Raw genomic sequence first — 26,311 nt, forward strand, 5'->3', positions numbered from 1 at the left:
AACAGATAATAATATTAGTTTTGTTCTCTAAACAACCACCGTAAACATTTACATAATACTGAATGGTGTGACATTCATCTATTAAATTTACAAAACGACACACCTGTCAATAATAGTAACACAAGGTTAAAGTCATCAACACCTACGCACTTGTTGTCCAATATTGGACCAGCTAACATCGTTATTGTATTTATTAGGCTAAAGATATGGATTGCAAGAACTGTACAACTAAATCCATAAATCAACATATTCTACCTAACCCCCCCTTACTCGCGTTCCCAATTCTCCGGCCAACCCACATGCCCCAAAGGGCTTGGTGGGGTTCGGGGTTTATCCATTTATTTCTACGGTAAAAAATTAATAATAAATAAATAAAATTTTTATCATTTTTGGATCTCGATTTAGAAGTGGTATATTTAATGTGCCAGTCACATAAACTTGGTTTTGAAAATGAAAACAACTTGTATTTATGACGAGCGTTTGTCAATGCGTGTTTGCAGCTTATGGCACGTTGTGGGAATGTGTTACATTGGACTTTAATTATTGGTATTATGATTTAGAACTTAGAAGTGGTATATTTATGATGGGCTAAATTAATAATTCGAGTAAAACTAAGCCCAATTCAGTCTCTAAGACAAATAAAACTTATCTATATGTACCTATATCGACTCAAAAAAATGTACCACTTTATACCTAAAAAATATAATTACATACCTAATTCGGTTGGGTTGTGATGCGGCCAGAAAATATTTGTACTCGAAAAATTACTTCCGCAGAATCCGGATTGTCAACAGTCACTTGCATGATCTCAATCACAATCTTCAATGGATCCTTACTACGTCATAATTAAAAGTTAAACGTGTTGGGATGGTTTTCGACAAAGATACTCCAACGTTAAAGACTCAAGTCACCTATTATTATGAGAATATTAATTGAGTTCATATCGTTATAATGATTAAAAATGAGTGTGTCTTAAGAATGAGATGATTTGATCTATTTGCAAGTTTTATAGATTTTTGGGTCTTATTAACATACTTAAATAGTAAATTTTTTTAAATAATATACTTAAATAGTGATTAAATAAGAATAAACCCAATAAATAATTCTTGGGCTTTATCAATTAATTGGACTCTTGACCAAAAAATAATTGGAACGGGTCTCATAATCAAGCTTGAGCCCAATAGATTTTTAGGTCGTAATCCATCAAGTTGGTACTTTAATTTGTACTTTGTGCTATAATTTTAAATTTCCAAATTATATATTCAAATAATAATATTAGGTCACTATTAATTGTTTTTAAAATTAAATTTCGAAATTATATATTCAAAATTTGAATTTATTGTCAAATATAAAAAAAAACCTGAAGATATTAATTACGCGGATTGATTTCCTTGTCCATCAAATACCCACAATTAAATGTTGTTTTTGTAACTGATAAAAAAAAATGTCATTGTACCAAAAACTAGTTATTCTAAGGTTCAACAATGATTAATAGTTATTTAAACAAAAAAAATAATAATAGCACAAATAGACAACAAATTCTCATTACTTTTTAAATGAATTTTCCAAAATTGGAAAAAATTAAAAGTCCACAAATGTTGGCCGGATCAACGAGGGGGGATTTGGGAAAATAATTTTTTTTAATTATTTTTAAAAAAAAAATGATCTCACCAAATGATTTGAAATACATTACAAGAGGTCATTTTCTTAAAAAACAGTTGACTGTGGTTAAAATATATATATACAATCGCCCGATCCAACAGGCCTACATGATTCATGAACATAAAAAGAAATTTTTTTTTTTTGTACAGCAAAATCGAAAATAATTTTGAAGGTAATATTGATATGATTTTTCTATTATATTTCGATAAATGCCACTTCTTTAGTTTATTAGTGTTAAATTAGCAAAAGCAATGATTTGATTTATAAATTACTTAGCATCAAAGTCTTAAAACTATACAAAATCTCAAATTTGAGATATGAATATAACAAATATCTCTCTAACAAACATACATACATACATACATACATACATACATACATATTACTAGAGTAACACTCCCGTGAGACGGACGGATCAACCATATCCATATTTATAATAATAAGTAATAATTTTGACATAAAATGTAATAATTTTTAATGGCTAACTCATATAAGAGACCCGTCTAAATAAATGACCATTGATACCATCTTATAATAGTTTTTGTCATGATACTATTATAAACCAAGTACACCAAATAAAAACAACATTTGGTATATAAACGTGATTTTCCAAAAATACCTTTCAACTGAATTAAAGAAAAATAAAAAAAAACATATATTTATTTATTCCTAAAATCTATAGCTTCTCATTCTTATCCATTCTTTAACCTATTTTCTACAAAAAGTTTTTATGTTATAATATATATAAGTGTGTATGAATCATGACTCATGAGTGTGGGACTTTTTATTAAAATAATATAAAAATTAAAAATACATATACAAATACAACATTTTAGAAAAATATATCAAAGTATTGCAATCCGGGACTTACTGTCCCGGATTTGTCAGACTTTTCTTTCACCATGGCAGAAAGTCTGACATATATATTTATATATATTGTATATATATTGTTCCGATTCGGGTCGATTGTTTTTAAAAAAATATCAAAATTAATATTAGTTTTATTCCAATTTTAAAATATTTAATGAATTTAAATAAGATAATATATGTGTTTCAAATTAATAATTTAGATAATAGATAATCAAATCAAATTATACTTACACAAAGATAATAGTAATATTTAATTTGACATAGGTGCACTTGAATTGTTAAGTTTTTATTGTTTGGATATATCTACAATAAAAATATATATTTTTATTATTTAATTATATTTATTGTTTACTGAATTACGGATTCTATTTTTATATATTTATTTATGAAATAATCGGCTAGTTTAACATGTCTTGTTGTAGTCAATTTTTTTCGGTCAACCAATCATTTATTGACCAAAAAACAAAAATTACAAAAATTTGATATTTTTTGAAGTATTATAGTTTCAAACAACTGCATTAGTTTTATAATTTTTATATTATTTTAAAAAATATTGTTATCTAGTTCTATTTTATTTCATTAAAAACAAAATATTGTATATAAATCGAATTACATGTAACACTCTCGGCTTGTTTCTTCTCTCTATAATAACAATGAATTTTTTAAAAAAATAATAACATAAAAATTCAAAAATTATAAAAATAAAGCTGACCGTGTTGTATATATTTCGATCTATATAAAATATTTTGTTTTTAGTGAAATAAAATAGGATTAGATACCTGGATGTTTTAAAATTAAATAAAAATTATAAAACCAATGAGTTGTTTGAAACTATAATAATTCGAAAAAGATTAAATTTTTGTAATTTTTATTTTGGGTCAATAAATGATCGATTGACCGAAAAAAATAAACTGAAAAAAGATATGTTAAACTAGCCGATTTTTCATAATTAAATATGTACTGAATTCAATAAACAATAGATATAAAAAAATAAAAATAAATTTTTATTATTATAAATATATCCAAACAATAAAAAATTTAACCGTTAATTCCAATTATGTTAAATTAAATATCAACTATTATCTAAGTGCGAGTATAATTTGATTTGGTTTATCTCGATTATTAGTTTGAAACACATATATTATTTTATTTAAATTGATTAAATATTTAAAAATTTAAATCAAAAATATTTATAAGTTTTGTATTTTTTAAAAACAACCGGCTTGTTTCGGATCCCATATATATATATATATACACACACAGATTTGATATTATGAGCATCCATGATGTGCATTTTTGTGTGCACCCCTAACGTGACATCCTTTACATCCAATAGATGAACGTCACATCAACAGGTGCACACACACAAGTGCACATGATAGGTGCTTACTATATATATATATATATATATATATATATATAGATTTGATATTATGAGCATTCATGATGTGCACTTTTGTGTGCACCGCTGACGTGTCATCATCTACATCTAATAGATGAACGCCACATCAGCAGGTGCACACACAAATGGACATGATAAGTGTTTACCATATCAAAACTATATATATATATATATATATATATATATATATATATATATATATATATATATAATCCGTAACTTATTGTCCTGTCAAGCTTCTGCCAACATGGCCACCGGATTGCACCACATTGATCAACATTTGTAAAATGTTGTATTTTCATATGTTTTTTTTTATTTTATAATATTTTAATAAAAAAGCCCATGAGTGTGTGCGAGGTGGACAACATATAAAAAGTAATTCACGATATATAACATCCAGAAATATATAGACGTAAGACACGCACACAGGAAATATGCAAGATTGAAGCATGGATTTATTAATTCGATAACAACTCATTCATGTCTTTTCAAGCGTCACAAAATTTGACTATACATAAATGATAGAAATCATCTTCCATTAAAACACTCAATCTTCACTTTTGAAAAAATACATAAAAAAACACTCATCCAAGTAAAGTAGAGTCGGCGAGACGATCAATCCGTTAATTTTTAATTATAGTTGACAAGTTAGAATGGGTTGGTCTGCAACCCATCACAACTCACCATTTGATAAAACTGAGCAAAATGATCTACTATTTAAACGAATTGGAAATTTGACAACTCAACTTACCTATATAACAAGACGCGACAGACCAAACCCGCTAACTCAACCCATTTGAGAGTTCTTCATAAAAGATTCCAAGTTTTGATACATTGTAGCCCCACCACTTGTTTATATTATAATATAATTATATTATATTATATAATATATAAATATATATGAAAAGAATCCAAAACCGAGCTATTTGTAATTATCCCCTTGTCCAAAAGACTACTATCACTAAAAATATATTTATAATCGCCCACACCTCAAATTTTGACGGGCTTATCTTTGAAGTAAGCCCGAGAAATGAAAATCAAACACGTTTACATCAAAATGAAAAAATTGAAATTTACTTTAATTAATCGCCCATACCACGAATTTACTTTTATGTCAATTGGTATTTTTTTTCTTGAATCTATGTCAATCGGAATTGGAAAAACAAAATCCTCCTTATGACACAAAATATATATAAATATGTCGAACTAGAGATCAGCACAGACGCACGCGCGCGCACACATATACACACATATATATATATATATATATATATATATATAAGATAGAGGAGATTAGGTTGGGCAATGAGATGAAATCTTCGGTTATATTTTGTACTCTAAATCGTGTTATATTTTACTCAAACAATATGTGTTTGAAGAGATTATTAAAAATTAAACTCGATAATCATTGTGTACGAACAAAATACAATTTTTTAGATTAGTCTGGTGCACAAAATTTGTTCAGTGTACTTTACACAATTAACGTCATTTATATTCTATTGTGTTAGTTCTAAGTTTTACCCAATAAACAGAGACCACATGTTTTCACATCATAAATAAATATAATTAATTATTAAAAATACATTCGATTCATTAATTCCTCTCTAACTAATAAAATTTTAAAGTCCAAACATTGTTACTTTATAAAATGCTCTTTCAAATTAATCAATCCATACACAATCTTATATTTTAAATCCACAATTTGGAATAAAATAAATAGGATGATCATAATTTATCAATCATCAATCATAACATTATTGTCATCAATCAATCATAACATTATTTTTTATTAAATTATCCAATGCATTGATATCCTTAAAAAATGAATTAATTTTCTATGAAAAAACAAGGAAGGTGACTGAATTTTTTTACTTTGGTTTTGTGTTCGCATCGACACCATCTTAAATCAAAACCAGGTTGATTCCAAAAAAAAATCGAAAAATCAAAAACAGGTTAAATCAGATTTTTTTTTTAAAAAAAACAAAAATTTAAATACCCCAAAAAATAAAACTGTGAAAAGCCAGCAATCACATCTCATAAAAATCTATGAATATACATTACTGACAAAAAAAAAAAAGCTAGAAAAAAGGATATCATCATCTATCTAACTTTCCGGCACACACAAACGGCAAAAACGGAACCGGCTCATAACCGAACGGCTGCGCCGGGTGCCGCCACTTATTCATAACTACATCCGGATTCCCAGCCACCATCGCCGGTGCCGGAGATTCGTTTTTACGATCGGAGCAGGACTTCCTCTCATCCGTCAGATTATCAAACGGAGGCGACAGAATCAACGGCGACAAGAGAGGTATGGCCACTTTCCATTCCGTCGCCGGAGCGATCTGTATAGACGCCGGTGCACTCCTCTGTAAACGGGTCGATTGGCGACGCGCCGACGTATCCCCTTTCCTAAAATCAGCCATATTTGTTAAATACTTAAATCCGATTGGGAAGAAAATGGGTGAGAAATCGTTGAGAGAGAAATGGGTTGAGCTGGAATGGGGGATTGGGAGGTTATAAATACGGGGCACGTGGAAGACACGCTTGGGGTAAATCTGTCATTTACTTTCGGTCAAAGAAAAGGCTTTTTTCCGCCTTGACTGGGCGAGGCTTGGTTTGACCCTCTCTGCCTTAAGACGGAGCCAAATTATTTTAATTAAATTCTGGATTCGGACAATTTATAAATTAACCTAATTGTGAAGATTTTTTTGTTACAATTTTTAAAATATTTTATTTTCTATACCCTTTAATGGTGTGACCTCGTCTTGTTCAAGTCTTCTTACCAAATAGACATGTGAATTTGGTCTATAACTAAAGTGAAAATTAATATTTTTGTTAATAAATTAATCGGATATAAATTTCATCTCATAAAATTATGGTCTAATAAATATTTTTGTGATCTTATTTTATGTACCTTTCTTCTTCGTATTATCTCCTTGGAAATAATATTAAATAGTATATGATAAATAACAAGAGTGTATCTATTTCATCTTTTAGTAAATAATTCAAATTTTGATTTCACAAATCGATGCATATGGTTTTTATTTTTAGTTACGATGCCATCTAATATATATCATCTACCGAGACCATTATTTCGTGCCACAACCTTCTTATCATCCAAAAATATTGTTTTTTCTTTGGGGAAAAAAAATACGCGACAGAAGAAAAAAACATCAAGTTGTAGGATTATATTTCCAAAAAAAAATATAAATCATCATGCAAATTGTGTTCGAGTACCTTTAGGTAGTGTTTGAGAGAGCTTCTAGAAAGCACTTCTCATCTTCTCATTAACAAAATTTCATAAAATTATAAAATTTGTTAATGAAAAACTGATAAATACTTCTTAGTATCTCTCCCAAAAACTATCTTAATATAGTTAACCAAAATGCAATAAAAAAAAAGAGAGAAAGAATAAAAGCTTGCGCCACTCGCTTATTTACTTAGCTGGAAAGCTGATGAGCTGTTAGTTATAATAACGCCGAACCAACCCAACTACTTTCTAACGGGAAGGAATAATTAATAACTTTGCTTTGAGTCTTTGTCTTTACCATAATATTTTGGAGTTATTTGCATCAAACATCCCTGTGAAATATTAAAAATGCACACTTTTTTTCTGTGAAATTTTAATAGGCATCTTAAATCCTAACCTTTTAAAAAATTAGCACACTCGCCCCCTCAGATGAGTGATTGTTGCGTACGCGCCCCTCATGCGACTGGACAAATATTTTGATATTTTTTTTGCACCAAATACCCCTGTGAAATATTTAAAATGCATATTTGACACCTGTGAAAATAATTTTTAAATCTATTCAATCTATAATACATAATTTTTATTAAAATTTAATTATAAAATATTTAGCAAACACTTTTCGTTTCATTAATTTTATTTTTAATTTTTAATTTTTAATTTATTATGATTATATAATTATTTTCTAAAAAATATTATTATTTTATCTTGTTATCATTATTTTATTAAATTTTCTTCTTGTTTTCAACTTCTCAATTAAAAATGCATTCATAAACGAGATTTAAATACCTAAAAGTACCAAAATATTAAATCAAAATGATAATTTCATACATATTAATATTTTTCAATTTAGGATTATAGATTTTTGAACCAAAATCTAAATTTTTTAAATGCATTGCAGAATTTGCATTAAATAATAATACACAATATTTATTAAGATCTAATTATAAAATATTTTTCAAATATTTTTAATTTTATTTATTTTTAGTTTTTATTTTAAATTTATAATTTTCAATTAATTTATTTCTAAAAAATTATTATTTTATCTCGTTATCATTATTTTATCAAATCATTTCGTGTTTTCAACTTCTCCATTAAACATGATTCATAAATAAGGATTTAAATATCTAAAAATATCAAAATATTGAACCAAATGATAAGTTCATGAATGGTACTTTTCAATTTATAATTATATAAGCATGTTATTTTTTTATTATTTATTACAACTTGTGCAATGCATATTCTCGAAAAATTTAAATTTTTGTTCAATAATATATAATACTAAATCGGAAAAGCAATATGTTTGAACTTATCGGTTTAGTTTAATATTTTGGTACTTGAAATTATTTAAATACTTGTTTATGAATGCATGTTTAATTGAAAAGTTGAAAATAAGAAGTAAGTTTAATAAAATAATGATAACAAGATAAAATAATAATATTTTTTAGAAAATAATTATATAATCAAAATAAATTTAAAATTAAAAATAAAATTAATAAAACGAAAAATGTTTGCTAAATATTTATAATTAGATTTTAATAAAAATTATGTATTATAGGTTGAATAGATTTAAAAGTTATTTTTACAAGGGTCAAATATGCATTTTTAATATTTCACAGGGGTATTTGGTGCAAAACAAATATCAAAATCTTTGTTCAGTCGCATGAAGGGCGCGTGCGCAATAATCACTCATCTGAATGAGCGAGTGTGCTAATTTTTTAAAAGGTTAGGGTTTAAGATGCCTATTAAAATTTCACAGGGGAGAAGTGTTCATTTTCAATATTTCACAGGGATGTTGGGTGCAAATAACTCTATTATTTTGAATATGTAATTAATTTGGTATAACAATTTCACATATTTTTTTTTATGAAAGGTGTTAACTATGGTAATTTTTATAATAAAAATTATTTTTTTATATATGATTCAAATAATATATTCGTCATATTCGTTTGACAAAAATATCTGTGATCTAATATATATTTCTAAAACAACGGAATATTCTCTCAATTAGTAACGGTGCAACTATTTACATTGCAAGTATTTAGAATTTTCAAAATTGACCGGCGGGATGGGCCGGTCCACTATTTAGATGGATTGAGAAATTATCAATTCAATTTATCTATTTTGCGGTGTGGGACGGATCGAACTATCATTTTTTAGTTATATTTGGCGTGTTGAGACGGATAAGCACACAACCTATCATTTGACGAGACGAACCGACCCATTATTTAAACGAGTTGAAAATTTGTCAACTCAACTCATTTATATTATACGACGAAGAGGGCCAACTGAAAAGTCAGCGGGCGGATAACGTTTGTTCACCGTTATATTAAATGAGTTACAAAGAGAACAAAAGGTTAGTGGGGTCATTTTGAAAAATGCGTACAAAATGAGGGTTACAATGTAATAAAATATTTAAACGTCGTATAATACTATAATCAGTTTTGATTCCCGATGATCGACGGTTGTGGTATCCTCACGTGGCAATTTTTGGACCGATGAACTCTTGAATTTTTTATGGTAAATCAGATCCTATTTATACAGGCACTGTCTTGATATAGATTTAACGGTGTACATTTACCAATAAATATGGAGTTAATTATTTTTAGTGGACCCCGTATGTATTGATAAATGAAGACCTTTAGATCTATCATGAGAGTAATATCTGTAAATGTAGATTGAAATGAACCCTTTTTTCTTCACAGAAGGTAGAAAACAATAATTAATTTAATTCACTCAAAGATAATAATTAATTTTACACATTAATTATGTGACAATAAAGTTAATTTAACGATTTATACTACTACTAACTCGAAGAAAATAATAAGGTGATACTAAAATATTAAAATTTGTGGATTTGCAACGATTCATTTTTGCAAATGCCACCTCCACTTATTGACGGCAGCTATTTTTCCCAATTCCGACGACATTTTGTTTGGCTCAATTTTAGATTTTTTACAAAGGATCTATAAGATTTTTTTTTTTTTAAAAAAAAGATAAGAAAGAAATTTTCAAAATAACTAAAATAATCACTACATTTGTCATTATTTTTTCTCTGTCCCACTCATTCGATTTGTTAGTCTTATTTTTTTTCCCCGAGTTTTCATTCTACAAAACAAAAAATCGTGTATATATAAATAGCTTAAAATGATTTCATAGTAAGATGTAAGACATTACAATATATCTCATAAATTTCAAAAGCTTAAAAAGATTTAAAATAATATTTTAAGAAATAATCTATTGTTTATTTAATAGAAAACATTACAGAAATAAATTTCATCTCAAGGTAAAAAGAATACATTTGATCCAACAAATTGATATGAGAAACATATAAACTAATCCTTTTTTTAAAAAATATTATTGTATTATTATCGTTTAGAAACTTGATTGAAAAGATGATTGGGAACCAAATTATAAATGCCTCGAAATGTCAGCCGACCATGGAAAAATTTCAAAGGCAGGAAAATAAAACGTGGTGATGCTTTGCCAATCGTTGAACTGAAATTGAATTGAAATTGTCTAATCATATTTATGGAACAAGTCAAATTATGAACACAACTCCAAGTCTTCTTTAATCGAGAGTTTTTACTTCTCGAGAGTGTTTTTTGGGCCAATGTATATATTGACAGCCCATTATTTGACTAAATTAGGTTGGGCCAACAGTTAGGCCCCAGTATCATCAGCGGACAAAATATGTCCGTATGACAGAATCCGCTTTCAGATTATTATTTGTTTGGTTCCTCGACTCACGTAATTTCTTCTCTTTTTGTACTAAGAAATGATAACTTTCATGACCCGATTATGAGCGTGTTTGGGAAAAAAACTTGTAGTTTAAAAAAAATATTTAAATAAATTCAGTTTTTTTATAGTATTTTTATTTATAAAAATAATAAATATTTTAGCGTTTAGATAAATGTTGAAAAATATATTTTTTTTTAAAAAAACTTTAAATAGAAATTAAAGCAAAACAAAAAAAAACACATTTTTGATTTCCAAAAAAATACTTAAATAAATGTTTTTTTAAAAACTTATGTTGTAACCGAATGTCTAAATTTTTTTAAAAAAACAATTTTTTAATTAATTAATTATTTAAAAAGATCTAATTGAAGTATTTCAGTTGGCTATTCTTCCGAGTCTATGGCTTATATTCTGTACATGTGTATATATTTCCACTTTCACCTAATTGGTACCACATACAAGACGAAAATATATATATCACGAGCAAAACTTAACATGCATAAATAGTTTATATTAATCATCTAAAAATTAATAAATATTTTTTTATATTTTTAATTGAAAAATAAAATAGTTACAAATGATAAATGACATTTTTGTCAATTAATTAATTTGATCAAAGTAGTTATTCTAAAAAATTAGGCATTATTATATTGTATAGATATATATAATTCCACGTTAAATAGACAATAAATACATAATCATTTCACGTTTTAAATTTTATCTATTTAATTAATCAAAATATTAGTCTGTAGAAAAAATAAATAAAAAATATGTAGAATGGGCATTGTTATTATTATATTATATGAATTAATTAAATTGATTATATATTTGTATGATGCAAAATCAATGTTTACCTATTGATAAATTGATTCTTCTCAACTTCCTAAGAAATCACGACTCAGAGCCCTTATCCTTTTCCACATGTGTACGTTAGAGAGGCGCGGCCAGTTTTTCATTCTGACGTTAACCGGCGTCGGAAAAGCCGATCAGGAGCACCGCCTCCACCCCTCGCTCATCGCCTCCATCCGCTCGGCTCTAGCGCAAGTCAAGTCACAAGCGGTGCACGGATCGGTTCTCATCACCTTGTCCGAAGGAAAATTCTTCTCCAACGGCTTCGATCTGAGACATGCTCAAGCCGTCGGGCTCAAATCCGGCTCCGCCGAAGCCGCCAGAGACGAGCTGATCCGTATGGTGGATCTCTTCAAAGGAGTCGTCGCGGATTTGATGGCTCTTCCTATGCCGACCATCGCCGCCGTCACCGGCCATGCCTCGGCGGCTGGGTTGATATTGGCCATGAGCCACGATTACATCACCATGAATTCTTCGAGGAGTGTGCTGTACATGAGCGAGCTGGATATAGGCATGACTCTGCCGGATTATTTCACGGCTCTGATCAGGGGGAAAGTCGGGGGCAGTTCTGCTCGGCGGGGATTGGTGCTGGAGGCTGCGAAGGTGAGGGCGGAGGAGGCGGTGGCGATGGGGATTGTTGACTCGGCGCACGATAGTGCGGAGGAGGTGGTGGCGGCTGCAATGCGCAGGGGTGAGGAGTTGTCGAACAGGAAGTGGGATGGGAAAGCGTACGCGGGTATTCGGGTTGCTCTGTACCCGGAAGCTTGCGGGTTATTGGGATTGAAGGGTGAGACGGTAATGCTTTCAAAACTTTGAAATAGCATTAGGTTTCGTTTCACTCTGTGTGATGGAAAAGGTAATAAATAAAAAGAATGCTATTTCATTTTCCGAATAAAAGTTCCTTTGTGGTTGATACATCTTATAATTAAATACATCTTTTATCTCTCAATAAATTATAATAAGAAGTTGACAGTCAAAAAAATATTAATGTTTAATTTTTCTTGAACTTTTATGGCAAGTTGTATCATAAGAAAAATTGTTTTAAAGATTGCAGCTTGAAAGCAGCATCAAATTAATTATTCGAATCAAAAACTATTTTACTTATGCAATGAAATTTTAAATTATGTACCATGTTTCCATCTTCGTTTTTATAGTACTTTTTACCATTATTATATAAGATAGTAACGTTGAAACGTTGTCATTTACTCACGAAGCTGCTGTTATAAATTAGTTCGAATTAAGCTATAATATTGACGTAATTTATTTAATGAAAATTTAAGTATATTTTGTAGGTGGTGATAATTAAGCTTTTTACTCCATAAAATCACTGTCGGTTTTATATTTTCTCAACAAATAAAAATGAAGTCGCTTTATTATATATTATCTCTATTTTTAAGAAATCGTTGGATTGAATAAATAAAAACAATTTTTTTAAAATAAAAAATAATATTTTTTAATCGAACAAAATATTAATATAATAAAATTAAATTTTTGATGGGACGATTTCAAAAGATTTTTTAAAAAATGTATTTTAAAATACTTGAGGTATAACAAGAATGACGTATATACTCATTCTCATGGGTTAACATACCTAATCATACACGAAAAGATTAATCTAATACAGTCTTATACTCAGTGTTCTAAAAATCCCCGCCTAAGCGCTGCCTAGGTGTTGAGCGACGGCCTGCCGCCTCGATTAATGGCTAGGCGTCGCCCGATTAACTGGTCGCCTAGGCGGTTTACCCATATAATAAAAAAAACTTTTAATTTTTTTAAATAATAAAGAAAATTTAGAAAGAAGAAAAAAGACCATAAGCCCACAATCAAAAGAGAGAATAAACAAAACAAAACAAAATAAAAAGTGAAAGAAAACAAAGAAAAGCAGTCGTGAACTTGTCTTCAATATTCAACCTTCTTGCTGTCTCCCCAACTATTGAGTATTGACTATATTAATATATATATATATATATTTTTTACTATATTATTAAAGTTTTAAAAGAATTTTATACAAAAACTAAAAAAAAACATAAGACATAAATTATTTTTCACAATAAAACTCATAAATATTTCATGATTTTAATGTTTTAGGTTAAAAAAAAAACGCCTATGCCCCGCCTAAGCGGCTAGGCGCTAGAAGGTGGGTCGCCGCCCTTCTACCGCCTAGCGCTTTTTAAAACAATGCTTATAATATATACATATGTATGTATGCATGCATTTACATTATGTATAACTGTTTTCATGGGTTAACATACCTGATTTTACAAGAAAAGATTTTAAAATAATTATATCAATAATATTGTATTTTTAATTTTCTGAATATTTCACAAATTATCACAAAATGAAATAATACAATGTAATTTTAGAAAAATCAGACAATCTTAAGAAAATGAATGCTAAAAAAAACACCTTCATTGTTCAAACAGAGCCAAAAATGTTTATGGCATCCAGGTTCCAACTTTGGTGGATAAATAATCGATTCTTTTGTCAATTAAAAATAAAATAAACTGAGAAAAAAACAGACTACCAAATATTGGTGCCTGCCAGTGGAAGGCAACTAAAAAAAAAATAAATCAATCTTTAAAACTAAAACAATCTAATTCAAATCCTAGGATTCAAGCTGTCTTTGGTTTGGGGGCCTTTTTCTGTGGCTGCTTCCTCCTCGGGATAGAGTTCTTCATCCCTAGGAAATATAATAGTGCACCAACAAATGCCACACACTGCCACCAAATTATAAACCAAAGTTACTCAAACTGAAAATATAATGAAATGGTCAATCCCATTTCACCTTAAGAATAAGAGAGGATGGAAACAGCCACCCATATTCAAATACTCGATTTCGTAATTATCGGAATAACTAAAGTTTAAGCCATGCTCAAGAGGCTGTCGAGTTCAAACGCCACTGAAAATATTGTCATGTCTGGTGTTTATGACGATCGAGGACATTAGACATTGAATTTGAGCAAATCCTAAGATTTGATAAAGAATTCATTTGCACCACAAGGTATCTCATTTCCAAACAGGGTTACGTAAATGAAATACATAGGAAGTCTGATAGATCATGAGACAAACTTCCCATTACCCCTGAATGGTGTGCTGTTATATCTCATAATAGATTATGAGACTGGGTATTTTTATATGCTTGAATGAGTTGAAGAAAGTCCTTTATTTGAGTTTGAAGCTTTCAACATTACCTGGAGGAACTCATGCAAAAGCCTGATAAATTCTGTCTCACCAACATCGTAGTTGTAAAAGTCATACAACATAGGTGCTGTCAAAACCAAGTACAATATCTGCACGATTCAATAAAAAAGAACATAAATGTATTGGTAACGATGTGTTAACGAGTTTGGTATTGAGTAAGGTGTAGGAATATTGAAGTGAGTTCATACCAGAAGAAAAGCACCAAAACCACTGCCAATCACAAATAAAAGACCTCCTAACCCCTTCAAGAAAATACAGGCAGCTACAAAAGCCTTGGGCTGCAAATCGCACAACATAATGAGGAAAAAAACCATTTCGCACTCCCGGGAAGAAAAAGTATTGAAAATATAGAGCCTATACATCAACATGCAAATCGTTTTTCCCGATTTTGTTATCAACAAACTTCTTGACAAAATGTAGCTTGGAAGCCCATTCTTTAGCTGCAGGTCCACCATTGTCTCCAAATTCATTGAACCTACAATAATGCAAGCCGCATCAGTAGAAGGCAACGCAATACAATGTTTTGAAATGGGAATGGTCGATGATTTACATTGAACACAACACAACCAGACATGTCTTTCTCTAAATATTTAACTAAAATATGACTTGGGTGCTCACAACCATACTCTGATACGCACAATCAGAATTTAGTCACTCAAGTAAAAGAATTATAAAAAACTACAAGCCTCCATTAGTTTGACAATCTCGATAAGCAATCATACTTTGAAAATCTTAACATGTTTGGTTACTTGACTGTTTCGCAAACAAGTAAAGCTATCGTTGGGAATACAATCGGCAAGTCTATAGAACTTAATTTTAACTTAATTTGATTATTCTAATTCCAAATGTTAAAATTTATCAGTAATATTGGGAGGGTTACCCACATCCAAGTTGTCTTTTCACCCATTCTTATTTTTAGACGGCTATCTCCATATTTTTGTTTTGTCTGGACAATCTTAAGCTCTTCCTTCAATGCCAAAATGTAATCTTCCAAAATTTCAGATTTAAGATTCCACCATATCAGCTTTAATATCTCACTATCCAATTAATTCGAGTCTTGGCAATTTATTATGCCAAGAAGGTGATACATGTGAATTGTGATGGATGGAAAACACATGTATTAGGCTAAAAGAACTAAGGAAATCAAATAGTAAAGGTTGCTCATTTCATTGGTGGCTCATAAGAAACAAGAATATCTTCAAATTATCATCAGCTAACTCTATGAAAGAATGACGACAAAAGTAGTTCAGCAAATGCTCATCAGTAAATCTACTCTAAAATACCTTGTGTGAGCTAATATGAAGTTTCATTATCATAATAAGGATATACATTACCGACCAACACCATAAGAATAGTCTTGTGCAAAACTATACAAATAAGCAAGCGGACCAAAACCAAGTGGGAATGTATATCATAATCAAGTGGCAGAGGAGATAAATTTCGAAAAATATAAACGAAACTGAACTTCACTGAAACAAATACAAGTACCATAAGCTCATGTAGAAAATATCAAAGTAGAGGGAGAAGCTGAGGTCCTCTTTCTTCCTAACAACAATATCTATGCAAAAGTACTGTAAAAATGTAATCTTGGCCCCTTATTTACATTTACCACAGTACGAAACAGCCCTCAACACTCGAAATCAAATAAGAAACATGGTTCAGTTCTCCAACATAAAGGAAATGTTGAAATGCAGGAAGCATGGAAACCACAAATGAAAAACCCGAAAACTCAAGGTCCAATAAAAATTAAAATCATGCCTATCAAGGACCAACAAAATCAAGAAGCTATATAATTTTTTGTTTCATCTTCTCCGATTCGTAAACGGTTTAGCAAATTGCTCCGCCAAACGAAAAAAAAGGGGGTAGATCTGAAACTATGACACAATGCCATACAAAATAAGTCGACCTTCAAACTGTTGACATGCCACCACACAAACACATACACACATCTATCATCTATAGCTATAACAGATCTAGCTACACATAAAGAGGCAAGAACACGGAAAAAGAAAGAGCGAATTGGGTTACATTTGCCACGCAGATAGGATGAAGATGGAAGCAAAGAGCAGTCTTCCAAGAAAAGAAAAGAAACCCATCTTTCACAATGCCACAACCCTTTGCTCTTCCGCTTTACCCCTCTCCGTTGCGTGTGTGCGCTGAGAACCGTGAAAAACGGTGTAAATAAGTGAAGGGATCGAGATTCAGAAGGCAAAGATTAATGTATCTTAATAAAAGTAATGTTCTGTATTATATAATAATAATAATAATAATAATAATAATAATAATAATAATAATAATAATAATATTTTAATATAAATTTAGATGTTAATATAACTCATTGCACATTACTGAAGAAAATGTGGACTTTATCTAATATCCGGGGAAATTTCAAGTTCTCTTATGATATATCTATCTAACTCTGTCTATTTCATAATAGATGGTCAATTGTTAATATTTTCTCGTTTCACATGTTCATTCTTGAATATTTGGGATGTGTTGAAATATGTTCTATATCGATAGTTTAAAATTATTACGGTAGGATAAAATTTCAGAGAGTTCAATATATGATCTGTGGACAACCCTCATCCTTAAACTAGTTTTTGAGATTAAATCAGATCAAAGTTCATTTATTAAAACGATATCCGAGCCCAGACCCGTTATATGTATTGAGCAAATTTTATGTGATATTCGCATCATAGAATAACTTTTTCACCTCGTACAAATAAATAAGTATATAATTACATTTTTTTTTTTTAATGTGACATGCACACCCGCAAATAATGAGATCGATGTGGTTACTGGTTCAAATTAAGACTAAAATTCAATTGGTGCAGTTAACATTGAACCACTATAATATTATAGTAATAATAATTTCATTTCTCTCGTTAGAATTTGACTTTCTTCATGTTTCGCTTGTTTTCTTGGCTGTTGACTTCATTTACACATCTAAAATTCCAGCAATATCGTCATGTAGATCAACAAAGACAATGGATAAATCTCAGTTACCAGTTGAAATTACTCCAAAAAATGAGCATTATTTCGACAGAACAAGCGATCTAAAAGCATTCGATGAGGCCAAAGCTGGTGTGAAGGGACTAGTTGATGCCGGAATCACAAAAGTCCCTCGAATTTTCTTTTCTCCACCAGATAAGTTTCAAAAGGACTCCCATCCCACCATCAACCCTGGATTCAGTATCCCAGTTTTGGATCTTGATGGGATTGAAAATTACCCGCTTCGACGAAGAAATGTAGTCGACAGAATCCGTGATGCATCGGGGACTTGGGGTTTCTTTCAAGTGATTAATCATGGGATTGGTGTGAGTGTTTTGGATGAAATGCTGGCTGGGACTAGGAGGTTTTATGAGCAGGATAATGAAGTGAAAAAGGAGTGGTATACAAGAGATGGCATGAAAACAGTTGTGTACAATAGTAATTTCGATCTGTACAGGGCTGCATCGGCTAATTGGAGGGATACTACTTACTGCAATATGGCTCCCATGATTCCCAACCCAGAAGAATTGCCTGAGGCATGCAGGTAACTTTTTTTTTTTAAAAAAAACAAATATTTGTAGTATAATTTTTCATTGGATGCATATAGTAGCGTGGGAATTGTACATGGTTCGTATATAGATTGAAGAATTAGAGTTTGATTGATTTCAAGAGATTTGCGTTAATAGATAGGTTCAGAATACAATGTCTATGTCCATTGTCCACAGCAGAGTTTGATTTGAGCGAGAAAACGAAACCTCGATCGATATTATATATATATTTGAAAGGCTTAAGAATTTAGTGGTCTCTTCGGTTGTTCTTGTGACAATGTTTTCCTCGCAGGGACATCATGATTGAGTACTCCAAGCATGTGAAAAAATTGGGTCGACTTCTGTTCCAGCTACTATCAGAGGCTCTTGGTCTCGACCCGAATCATCTGAACAACATAGGTTGTTCAGACGGGCTAGCCATCTTGTATCACTATTACCCTGCATGCCCTGAGCCCGAGCTGACCTTAGGAGCAAGCAAACATGCCGACTACGACTTTCTCACCGTTCTGCTTCAAGACAACATAGGAGGCCTTCAAGTGCTTTGTTATGATCAGTGGATTGATATCACCCCTGTGCCAGGAGCTCTAGTAATCAACATTGGAGACCTTCTACAGGCACTCTTCTTTCTACTACTTTGAATGTTCTTGTTTGTTTAGTGTCAAAATCTAGGAATAAAATTTACACAAGTCTATAACATGTAGTGTCCCCTTAATCATAGATCGTGTTATTCGGGTTCCCCGTGTTAATTTATTGTTGTTTTGAATGTTTTGATCAGCTGATATCAAATGACAAGTTTAAAAGCAGCCAACACAGAGTTGTAGCAAATCTTGGTGGCCCAAGAGTGTCCGTGGCATGCTTCTTTACTACTGGTTTGATGCCATCATCAAAATTGTATGGACCTGTCGAAGAACTGCTGTCTGAAGAGAACCCACCAAAATACAGGGAAACCACAGTCCAAGAATACTCACTGCACTACAATGCAAAAGGCCTAGGTGGGACTTCTGCTTTGTTAGATTTCAGGTTGTAAATAGACGTTGCGGCCTGTCCTCTTATAACAGTATCAATTGTGTGCCATGAATTATATCTGTTTCTTGCTTTTTTGTTGTGTAATATCTGGAAAATTCTACTCTAAGTTGTATCATGTTACATTCTATCTTCAAGGTGTTGATCTCCTTTCAGTACTGGTAACTTGAATTTAAAACGAAGATATCTAACATTGTAGGCGTTGTCTGTCTCTCTTTGAGATCCTTGAGGTTAAATATCAGAGGTTTGTTTTTGTTTTGTTTGAATTTCCTTGTAGTTATCACACCTTAATAGCCTACGATCCCAGCTTCTAGTTGTCTTATGTATAAATTAAATACCAGGATGCCCACATTCCGATGCATCCCGTGTTCTCAAAGTTTTGTCCAAATCCATATCCTAATTGGCCTCCGGGAATCATGTCTCTCTTGGATCATATTCAAACACCTCGGATGCTCAGTCATTCCATCTGTTTTTCGAGCATTGGTTGATCGATCAAGAACGTTATCTCCGAGAACTTGTTCGGGTAATCGAATGCGGGGCAATGACGAAGAAGAACAGAGGTTTGAACAATTCGGTCACGACAAAGAAATCGCAATTAAATAACCATAAAAAAAAAACAAATGCACGTACTTATAATTTCGATCAACGTAGGAAAAGGAAAGCAGACGAGACGAGATTGGAGGATGATAGAGCTGGTGTTGGGCGACGATTTTTGGCGTAGAAGGAAGCGAGCAAGACGATGGGAGGAAGAAAAGAAATTAGGGGAGTTTTTGGGAGGGAGATAGGAGAGTGACAGCGGGAAGAGTTGAAAAAAATTAAAAAAAATTGTATAATGTTTTTAATTAAAAAATATGTGTTTAATTGGATTTTTAATTTATAAATCAAAAAAAGTTTGGGGGTTCGAATGAGCTGGAAACACCATCTATAAGCCCAAATTAGAAATCGATATACTGTCGCTGCTCTGTCAAGCAGGCAAGTAAAGAAGAGTACCTTCTATGCGCTTTGTCAAGCCGGCAAGTAAAGAGGAGTACCTCTCGCGACTGAGCCAGACAAACAAACAATTGTGAAAAGTGATTTATAAATAACAAATTATTTATTGAATTCTAGATGTGGGAACAAGTATATGGTTATAAATTAAGTTGATTTTGTTATCTGTGCTCCCGTTTTCATGGTTTATAAATTTATTTGTCACAATTTATTGAATTCTAGATGTAATAAATTGTTTTACACGATGAAATCAATGGAACAAGTCTTTTTATATTTCCCCATATCAAATAATTTCCATAAACACCCCGTAATTCCCATAAATACCCTTGATTGAAACTCCGATTTTTCTAATGTCCACTGATTAAACAAATGATCATTAGACCCAGCTCATCCTTCTTACCAATTATTTTTTAACACAATAACACACAATTCTTTCATGACACACACACACACACACATATATATATATACAAGAAACTTGAGAAAACAAAACAGTTGTAATAACACTACAAGACATGGATAAGTTCCCCTATTCTATGTCTTTCTTCCTTGTTCTAATTCAAGTATCATACATAAGCTTCGCTGCTGCAGGCTTCAACGTATCCACCATCCCATTCAACAGAGGCTTCACTAATTTATTCGGCGATTCGAATATCGTCCGCTCCGCCTATGATCGGTCCGTTCAACTCCACCTCAACCAATTCACAGGCACGTTTTTTAAAATATATATATGAATCTTTTTTTTTCTCCCATGCGGAATCAATTTAAATAATTATGCCATTTTTTTTAACTAAAAAATATTAATGCTTATTTATGAATATTTAATCAGCTTTGCTTTTATTCACTTGTCTGCTGCAGGCTCGGGATTTAAATCCTCAGACCTCTACAACCATGGCTTCTTCAGCGCAAAATTAAAGCTCCCGTCCGATTATACAGCCGGAATCGTAGTCGCGTTCTATGTACGTAGAAATATATAAATATATACATATAACATGTAACAATTTACATGGCTTTACGTACATATATAAATATACTAATTAACTAGTATATAATTGATCATGATATGTATGCAGACGACAAATGGAGATATATTTCGAAAGACGCACGACGAATTAGACTTCGAGTTCTTGGGGAATATCAAAGGAAAAGCGTGGAGGTTTCAGACAAATATGTATGGAAACGGGAGCACAGATAGCTCCTAATTTAAAGTTTTGTGACAGATGTGGGTTACTTTAAGTTTTTTTTTGCTGATTATGCCCAATCTATTAAATATTTTACACCCGTGTTACTTTGGCTTAACCCCTGAAATGTGTTTACAAAATCCATAATTCATCTTCCCTTTTTTTTTTATTAAATCTGTTTTATTATTTTTTTCATGTGTCAAATGCAAGCGCGCTTAAACATTATTTTTGAAACTTTGCTTTATTTCTTTATGAGTAGCTCACAATGTGGATTCTTTCAATTTTTAAAATATTCATAGCTTATATTTTCTGATATTGACTTTTTTAAAAATAAATTTAAGGGGCATAGTAAAAAAAATTGCCATGCATGGGATTAGAAGCTCGACCCAGATTTGGTTATTATTATACCGTAGCTTATTGAATTGGAAGCTTTATGATGACTTTCGGTTGCTTTAAGTCGTTCTTAATGATTATCTCTTATCTGTTTCTTCTCTTTCTATTATATAAAATATTCATAGCTTATATTTTCTGATATTAAATTGCGGCCTGTCGTCTTATAACAGTATCAATTGTGTGCCATGAATTATATCTGTTTCTTGTTTTTTTGTTGTGTACGTAATATCTGGAAAATTCTACTCTAAGTTGTATCATGTTACATTCTATCTTCAAGGTGTTGATCTCCTATCAGTACTGGTAACTTGAATTTAAAACGAAGATATCTAACATTGTAGGCGTTGTCTGTCTCTCTTTGAGATCCTTGAGGTTAAATATCAGAGGTTTGTTTTTGTTTTGTTTGAATTTCCTTGTAGTTTATCACACCTTTTTTAAGTACCCGATTTTACTATATTAATTAATTTATGTGTTAAAAATATGTATTTATAAATATCGGTTTATAGACGATATTAAAATAAATATGTTATTAATAGAGCACACAGGAGTTGAAATAACTCGAACCGGGTCAAGTTTGAACCCCGAATGAATAAAATAAGACACACATTAAAACAATACATATCTAATTAAATAGATATGGATATATATATTCAGACTGTTTCTCTCTCCGCCTGCATCGCGTCTTCTTCTTCTTCATTTCTTTTGTTTCTTTTCTTCAAATTTTCCTATCGCTTCAAATCTCCGTATTTTCTTCGTTTTTGGCCGGATTTCAAAAGTAAATATAGTTCTGGAATCCTCTCGACGAGAGCTATCTTTCGGTACCTATATTTCATATTTTTATTGAGATTTCCGAAAACCCGTCGCACCAGCCGCCGTCGTTCACCGTCGTTCGCCGTCGCCGATCGCCGCCGGAGTGTAGAAGGTTGTTGTTTCGGTTGATTAGACCTCTAATTCGAATATTTGAGGTAGATTTCGAGATTAGTGTTTCGAATTTTGGAAATTTTGATTCAATCGACTTCCGATAATTAATATTTGATTTATTATTGGTTGTAGGTATTATATCGGACTCGATTGGAGGTATTGGCTATTTTTTTGAAATTATTCTAGCATTATTTCGAAATTTCAGATTATTGTAGTTGGGGATTTTTGACTTTTAGGATTATTGCAATTACTATTTAAATGTTTCACTGTGTTAGAATTGTCTTATAGTAATTTAGGATTTAGTAACTAATTATGGACAATTTCAGATTATTTATATTTAGGTAATTCGACTTTTAGAGTCGTATATTCGATATTTGGTCATTAATAGGATGTTTTAATATTAAATATGAATTTTAGGATTTATGAGCAATTTTTCTGAAATTACAGATTCTGAAAATTTGGGATTGGAATATCCGAGAAATATTTGGAATAATTTCTATGGTAAATTAAGAATTGGTTGAGGTACGTATGAGCTGTTTATATTACGACGCCTATAATGGCATGTAATGATATTAAGTATTTTGTAATGAGTGCTAACGTGTTTTATGTGCTTATGTGGATTATATGATTGCATTCACTCATTTTACTAATTTTTCATAGCACGTTGAGCCTTGACTCCTTTGATTGCTATTGATATTGATCTCTTGAGATGTATTGAGTCATCGATGGAGCGAGTGACATTATTTATTGCACTCCTGAGTTAGCACGAGACCGAGCGGGTAGCAACCGTGCTCTCGATGCTACGTACGACACTCCTGATGACAGCATGAGGCTGGACGGGTCGCTCCTGTCACCCTCCGATGCTACGTGTATGGATTAGCAGTGATGATTCGAGGTCTGCTGCGTTCCTGGCACGGGTGGCCACTGAGTTTATTGTGATACGATTATTTGGACTCCTTTTGGTATCCCTTATTTCATTGATACCTGTCACGCATTACATTGCATTTCATTGCATTGTACTTGATTTTATTCATGTCAGTTATACTTGTCGTAATTTTTATAGTTCGTCGTACTGGGGTCCGACCCCTGTTTTCTTTTTATGCTGTGGTTGTTTGTGATTCCATAGCAGGTTATCCAGGGGGATTTGACGCATCTGGTGGAGCGTCATCTAGTGGTACCCAGTGAGGCGAGCGTGGAGTCGAGTTCCCAGATATATGTATATATATATATCAGTTTAGCGAGTTTTATATTTGTCGGGGTGATGCCCTGTGTATCTGTATAAATAGTTTTGGACCTTGTTTTGAATTGTTATTTGTGTGATCGAGCCTTGCCGGCTCTGCATGTGTTTAGTTGTAACGCCCCACTGTATCAAGACGGGTCTTTTCAGCGTGCTTATGTCCTCACTCACACGCATCCTGGAAAACTTCCCAGGGGGTCACCCATCCTATAATTGCCCCAAGTCAAGCACACTTAACTTTGGAGTTCTTATGTGATGAGCTTCCGAAAAGAAGATGCACCTTCTTGATATGAGCAGTACATATGAAATCTTTTAAGCCCTCCTCAACTATGTAGTCCCATACCTACACAGTCTCAGAATCCCCTCTCATTCAGGCACGGGATCGGTTCATTCATGTCTCCCTCCGCCTAGAAGCCTACCAGGAGCCGCTCATTGTCCGTGCAACCTCTTGGCACCGGCGATCACTCCCTGCCTCCTCAGCCCCGGGCGTCACATGCCCACCAGCTTCGCTTGGTTCGTCCCCGAACCATACCGTACTAAGAGAGGTCGGCTTTGATACCATTTCTCGATTTATGCGTGTCATCCTTGCGCAGGGGCCATGCTAATCTTCTCTGTATCGTTCCAATTTTATCGGATGTCCCCGAAAGATTGAAACGCCCTAGTACTACTAAATGCGGAAAAACTTTTTTTTTATTTTTTATGCTATACTATATACATATACGCCCATACATATATGTATAAACTTTAAAAATAATATTACAAATAATAACTCGCTTAATAAAATAATAAACATTTATTTGATAAAATCTTGAGTCATGCAATAGATAAAATAATGTCTATAATAAAAATTTATAACTTATGTCTACTAAAATCATGAAAAATCAATAAGTAATCATAACCACTGAAAACATAAAAATATCCTAAATAAATAACTCATGCATAAATAAAACTCTAGCGAGACGGTCACGGGGCCACTGCCATGCTCGCTCATACGTCCTCGCCACCGGTAGGAGCTACATCATACTCACCTGCACCATATAAGCGTAGTGAGCCTAGAGGCTCAACATGTCTAATCCTTTATAACAAGGTTAAAAATAATGCATCACGTAAATACTAATACATATACATGTACATGAGCATGCGTGGAAACATTTTTCATAACATAAATGCTTAATCATAAATCTTATACATAACATAACTTTCTTCATCATACATAACATAATTGAGCATGTCATAAACATAAAAACTGTGTATGATCATATCCATGAATGTGACTAATAACTGTGCTGACTGATCAGTCTAAAGAACCATCGTACGTGGCGGTGGATAAATCCACCTCTATGCTGGTAGTAAACTACCTCTGTGCCAGTGGTAAAACCCACTTCTATGCCGGTAGTAAAACTACCTCTGTGTCAGTGGTAAAACCCACTTCTATGCTGTCACATCACTTCAATTTCCATAAAAATATTTTTCATGCTCAAATCTTAATCATAAACACATCATAAAATATTTCATGTATGCATGCACTTAAAATATGTCCGTAATATATATTTAATTAATTTTAATAATAAATATACTTTTACTTAAAATAGACTTCATGCATAAAAATAATTAAATATATATTCCGGACTTAGTTTATTTTCATGGATTGGTCCAGACTGCTGGTCTCTCTACTAACCCCTTAACTGACTTAAAGCCTGTTAACTAACTTAAAGCCCATAATTAAATAATTAATTTTAAAAATTATAATTTTTACTAAAATAAAATACTTAAATGTTATTGGGCTTAAATAAAAATATTTAGGCCCAATAACTAATTAATTCATAAAAATTCCTAGACTGACCCAATAAAATCACTGACTAGCCCAAAAATTCCAATGGGCCCACGGGCCCATAAAATTATTGGGTTAACTTAAAAATAATTTAAAAAGCCCAAATAAAATTAATTGGAAGCCCAAATAATTTTATTTCTAATTAAATGGCCCAAAAATCCAATTAAAACATTAAACATTTTAAAATTAAAATACTCGAGCCCGGCCCACCTAGCCCGGACCCGGACATG

The 26,311-nt window shown here is 31.7% G+C and overlaps 4 protein-coding genes and 1 non-coding gene across 5 annotated transcripts; 2 read left to right on the forward strand and 3 right to left on the reverse strand.

Moving 5' to 3' along the window:
• Window positions 1-5,388: 5,388 nt before the first annotated feature.
• Window positions 5,389-6,432, reverse strand: LOC140867093 (uncharacterized protein At4g14450, chloroplastic-like). Its single transcript, XM_073272170.1, has one exon. It carries the CDS (start codon window positions 6,358-6,360, stop codon window positions 6,031-6,033), a length of 330 nt encoding a protein of 109 aa, XP_073128271.1. The 5' UTR covers window positions 6,361-6,432; the 3' UTR covers window positions 5,389-6,030.
• Window positions 6,433-11,784: 5,352 nt separating this feature from the next.
• On the forward strand, window positions 11,785-18,080 carry LOC140894384 (enoyl-CoA delta isomerase 2, peroxisomal-like). The gene is made up of 2 exons (XM_073302894.1): window positions 11,785-12,566; window positions 17,947-18,080. The coding sequence occupies exons 1-2, from the start codon at window positions 11,844-11,846 to the stop codon at window positions 17,965-17,967; spliced, it is 744 nt and encodes a 247-aa protein (XP_073158995.1). The 5' UTR covers window positions 11,785-11,843; the 3' UTR covers window positions 17,968-18,080.
• On the reverse strand, window positions 14,184-17,156 carry LOC140894385 (uncharacterized). Its single transcript, XM_073302895.1, has 5 exons — window positions 17,001-17,156; window positions 15,333-15,447; window positions 15,161-15,250; window positions 14,963-15,061; window positions 14,184-14,488 (listed from the first exon to the last, which is right to left on the reverse strand). The coding sequence occupies exons 1-5, from the start codon at window positions 17,066-17,068 to the stop codon at window positions 14,384-14,386; spliced, it is 477 nt and encodes a 158-aa protein (XP_073158996.1). The 5' UTR covers window positions 17,069-17,156; the 3' UTR covers window positions 14,184-14,383.
• On the forward strand, window positions 17,960-19,730 carry LOC140894383 (1-aminocyclopropane-1-carboxylate oxidase homolog 1-like). Its single transcript, XM_073302893.1, has 3 exons — window positions 17,960-18,507; window positions 18,804-19,125; window positions 19,287-19,730. The coding sequence occupies exons 1-3, from the start codon at window positions 17,960-17,962 to the stop codon at window positions 19,536-19,538; spliced, it is 1,122 nt and encodes a 373-aa protein (XP_073158994.1). The 3' UTR covers window positions 19,539-19,730.
• A 5,067-nt stretch (window positions 19,731-24,797) lies between these two features.
• Window positions 24,798-24,905, reverse strand: LOC140869858 (U6 spliceosomal RNA). The gene has a single exon (XR_012146849.1). It is a non-coding gene; the product is annotated as a U6 spliceosomal RNA (small nuclear RNA).
• Window positions 24,906-26,311: the final 1,406 nt, after the last annotated feature.

Source organism: Henckelia pumila, chromosome 4 (assembly GCF_033568475.1).
Source record: "Henckelia pumila isolate YLH828 chromosome 4, ASM3356847v2, whole genome shotgun sequence".
In the NCBI taxonomy this organism is placed as follows: domain Eukaryota; kingdom Viridiplantae; phylum Streptophyta; class Magnoliopsida; order Lamiales; family Gesneriaceae; genus Henckelia; species Henckelia pumila.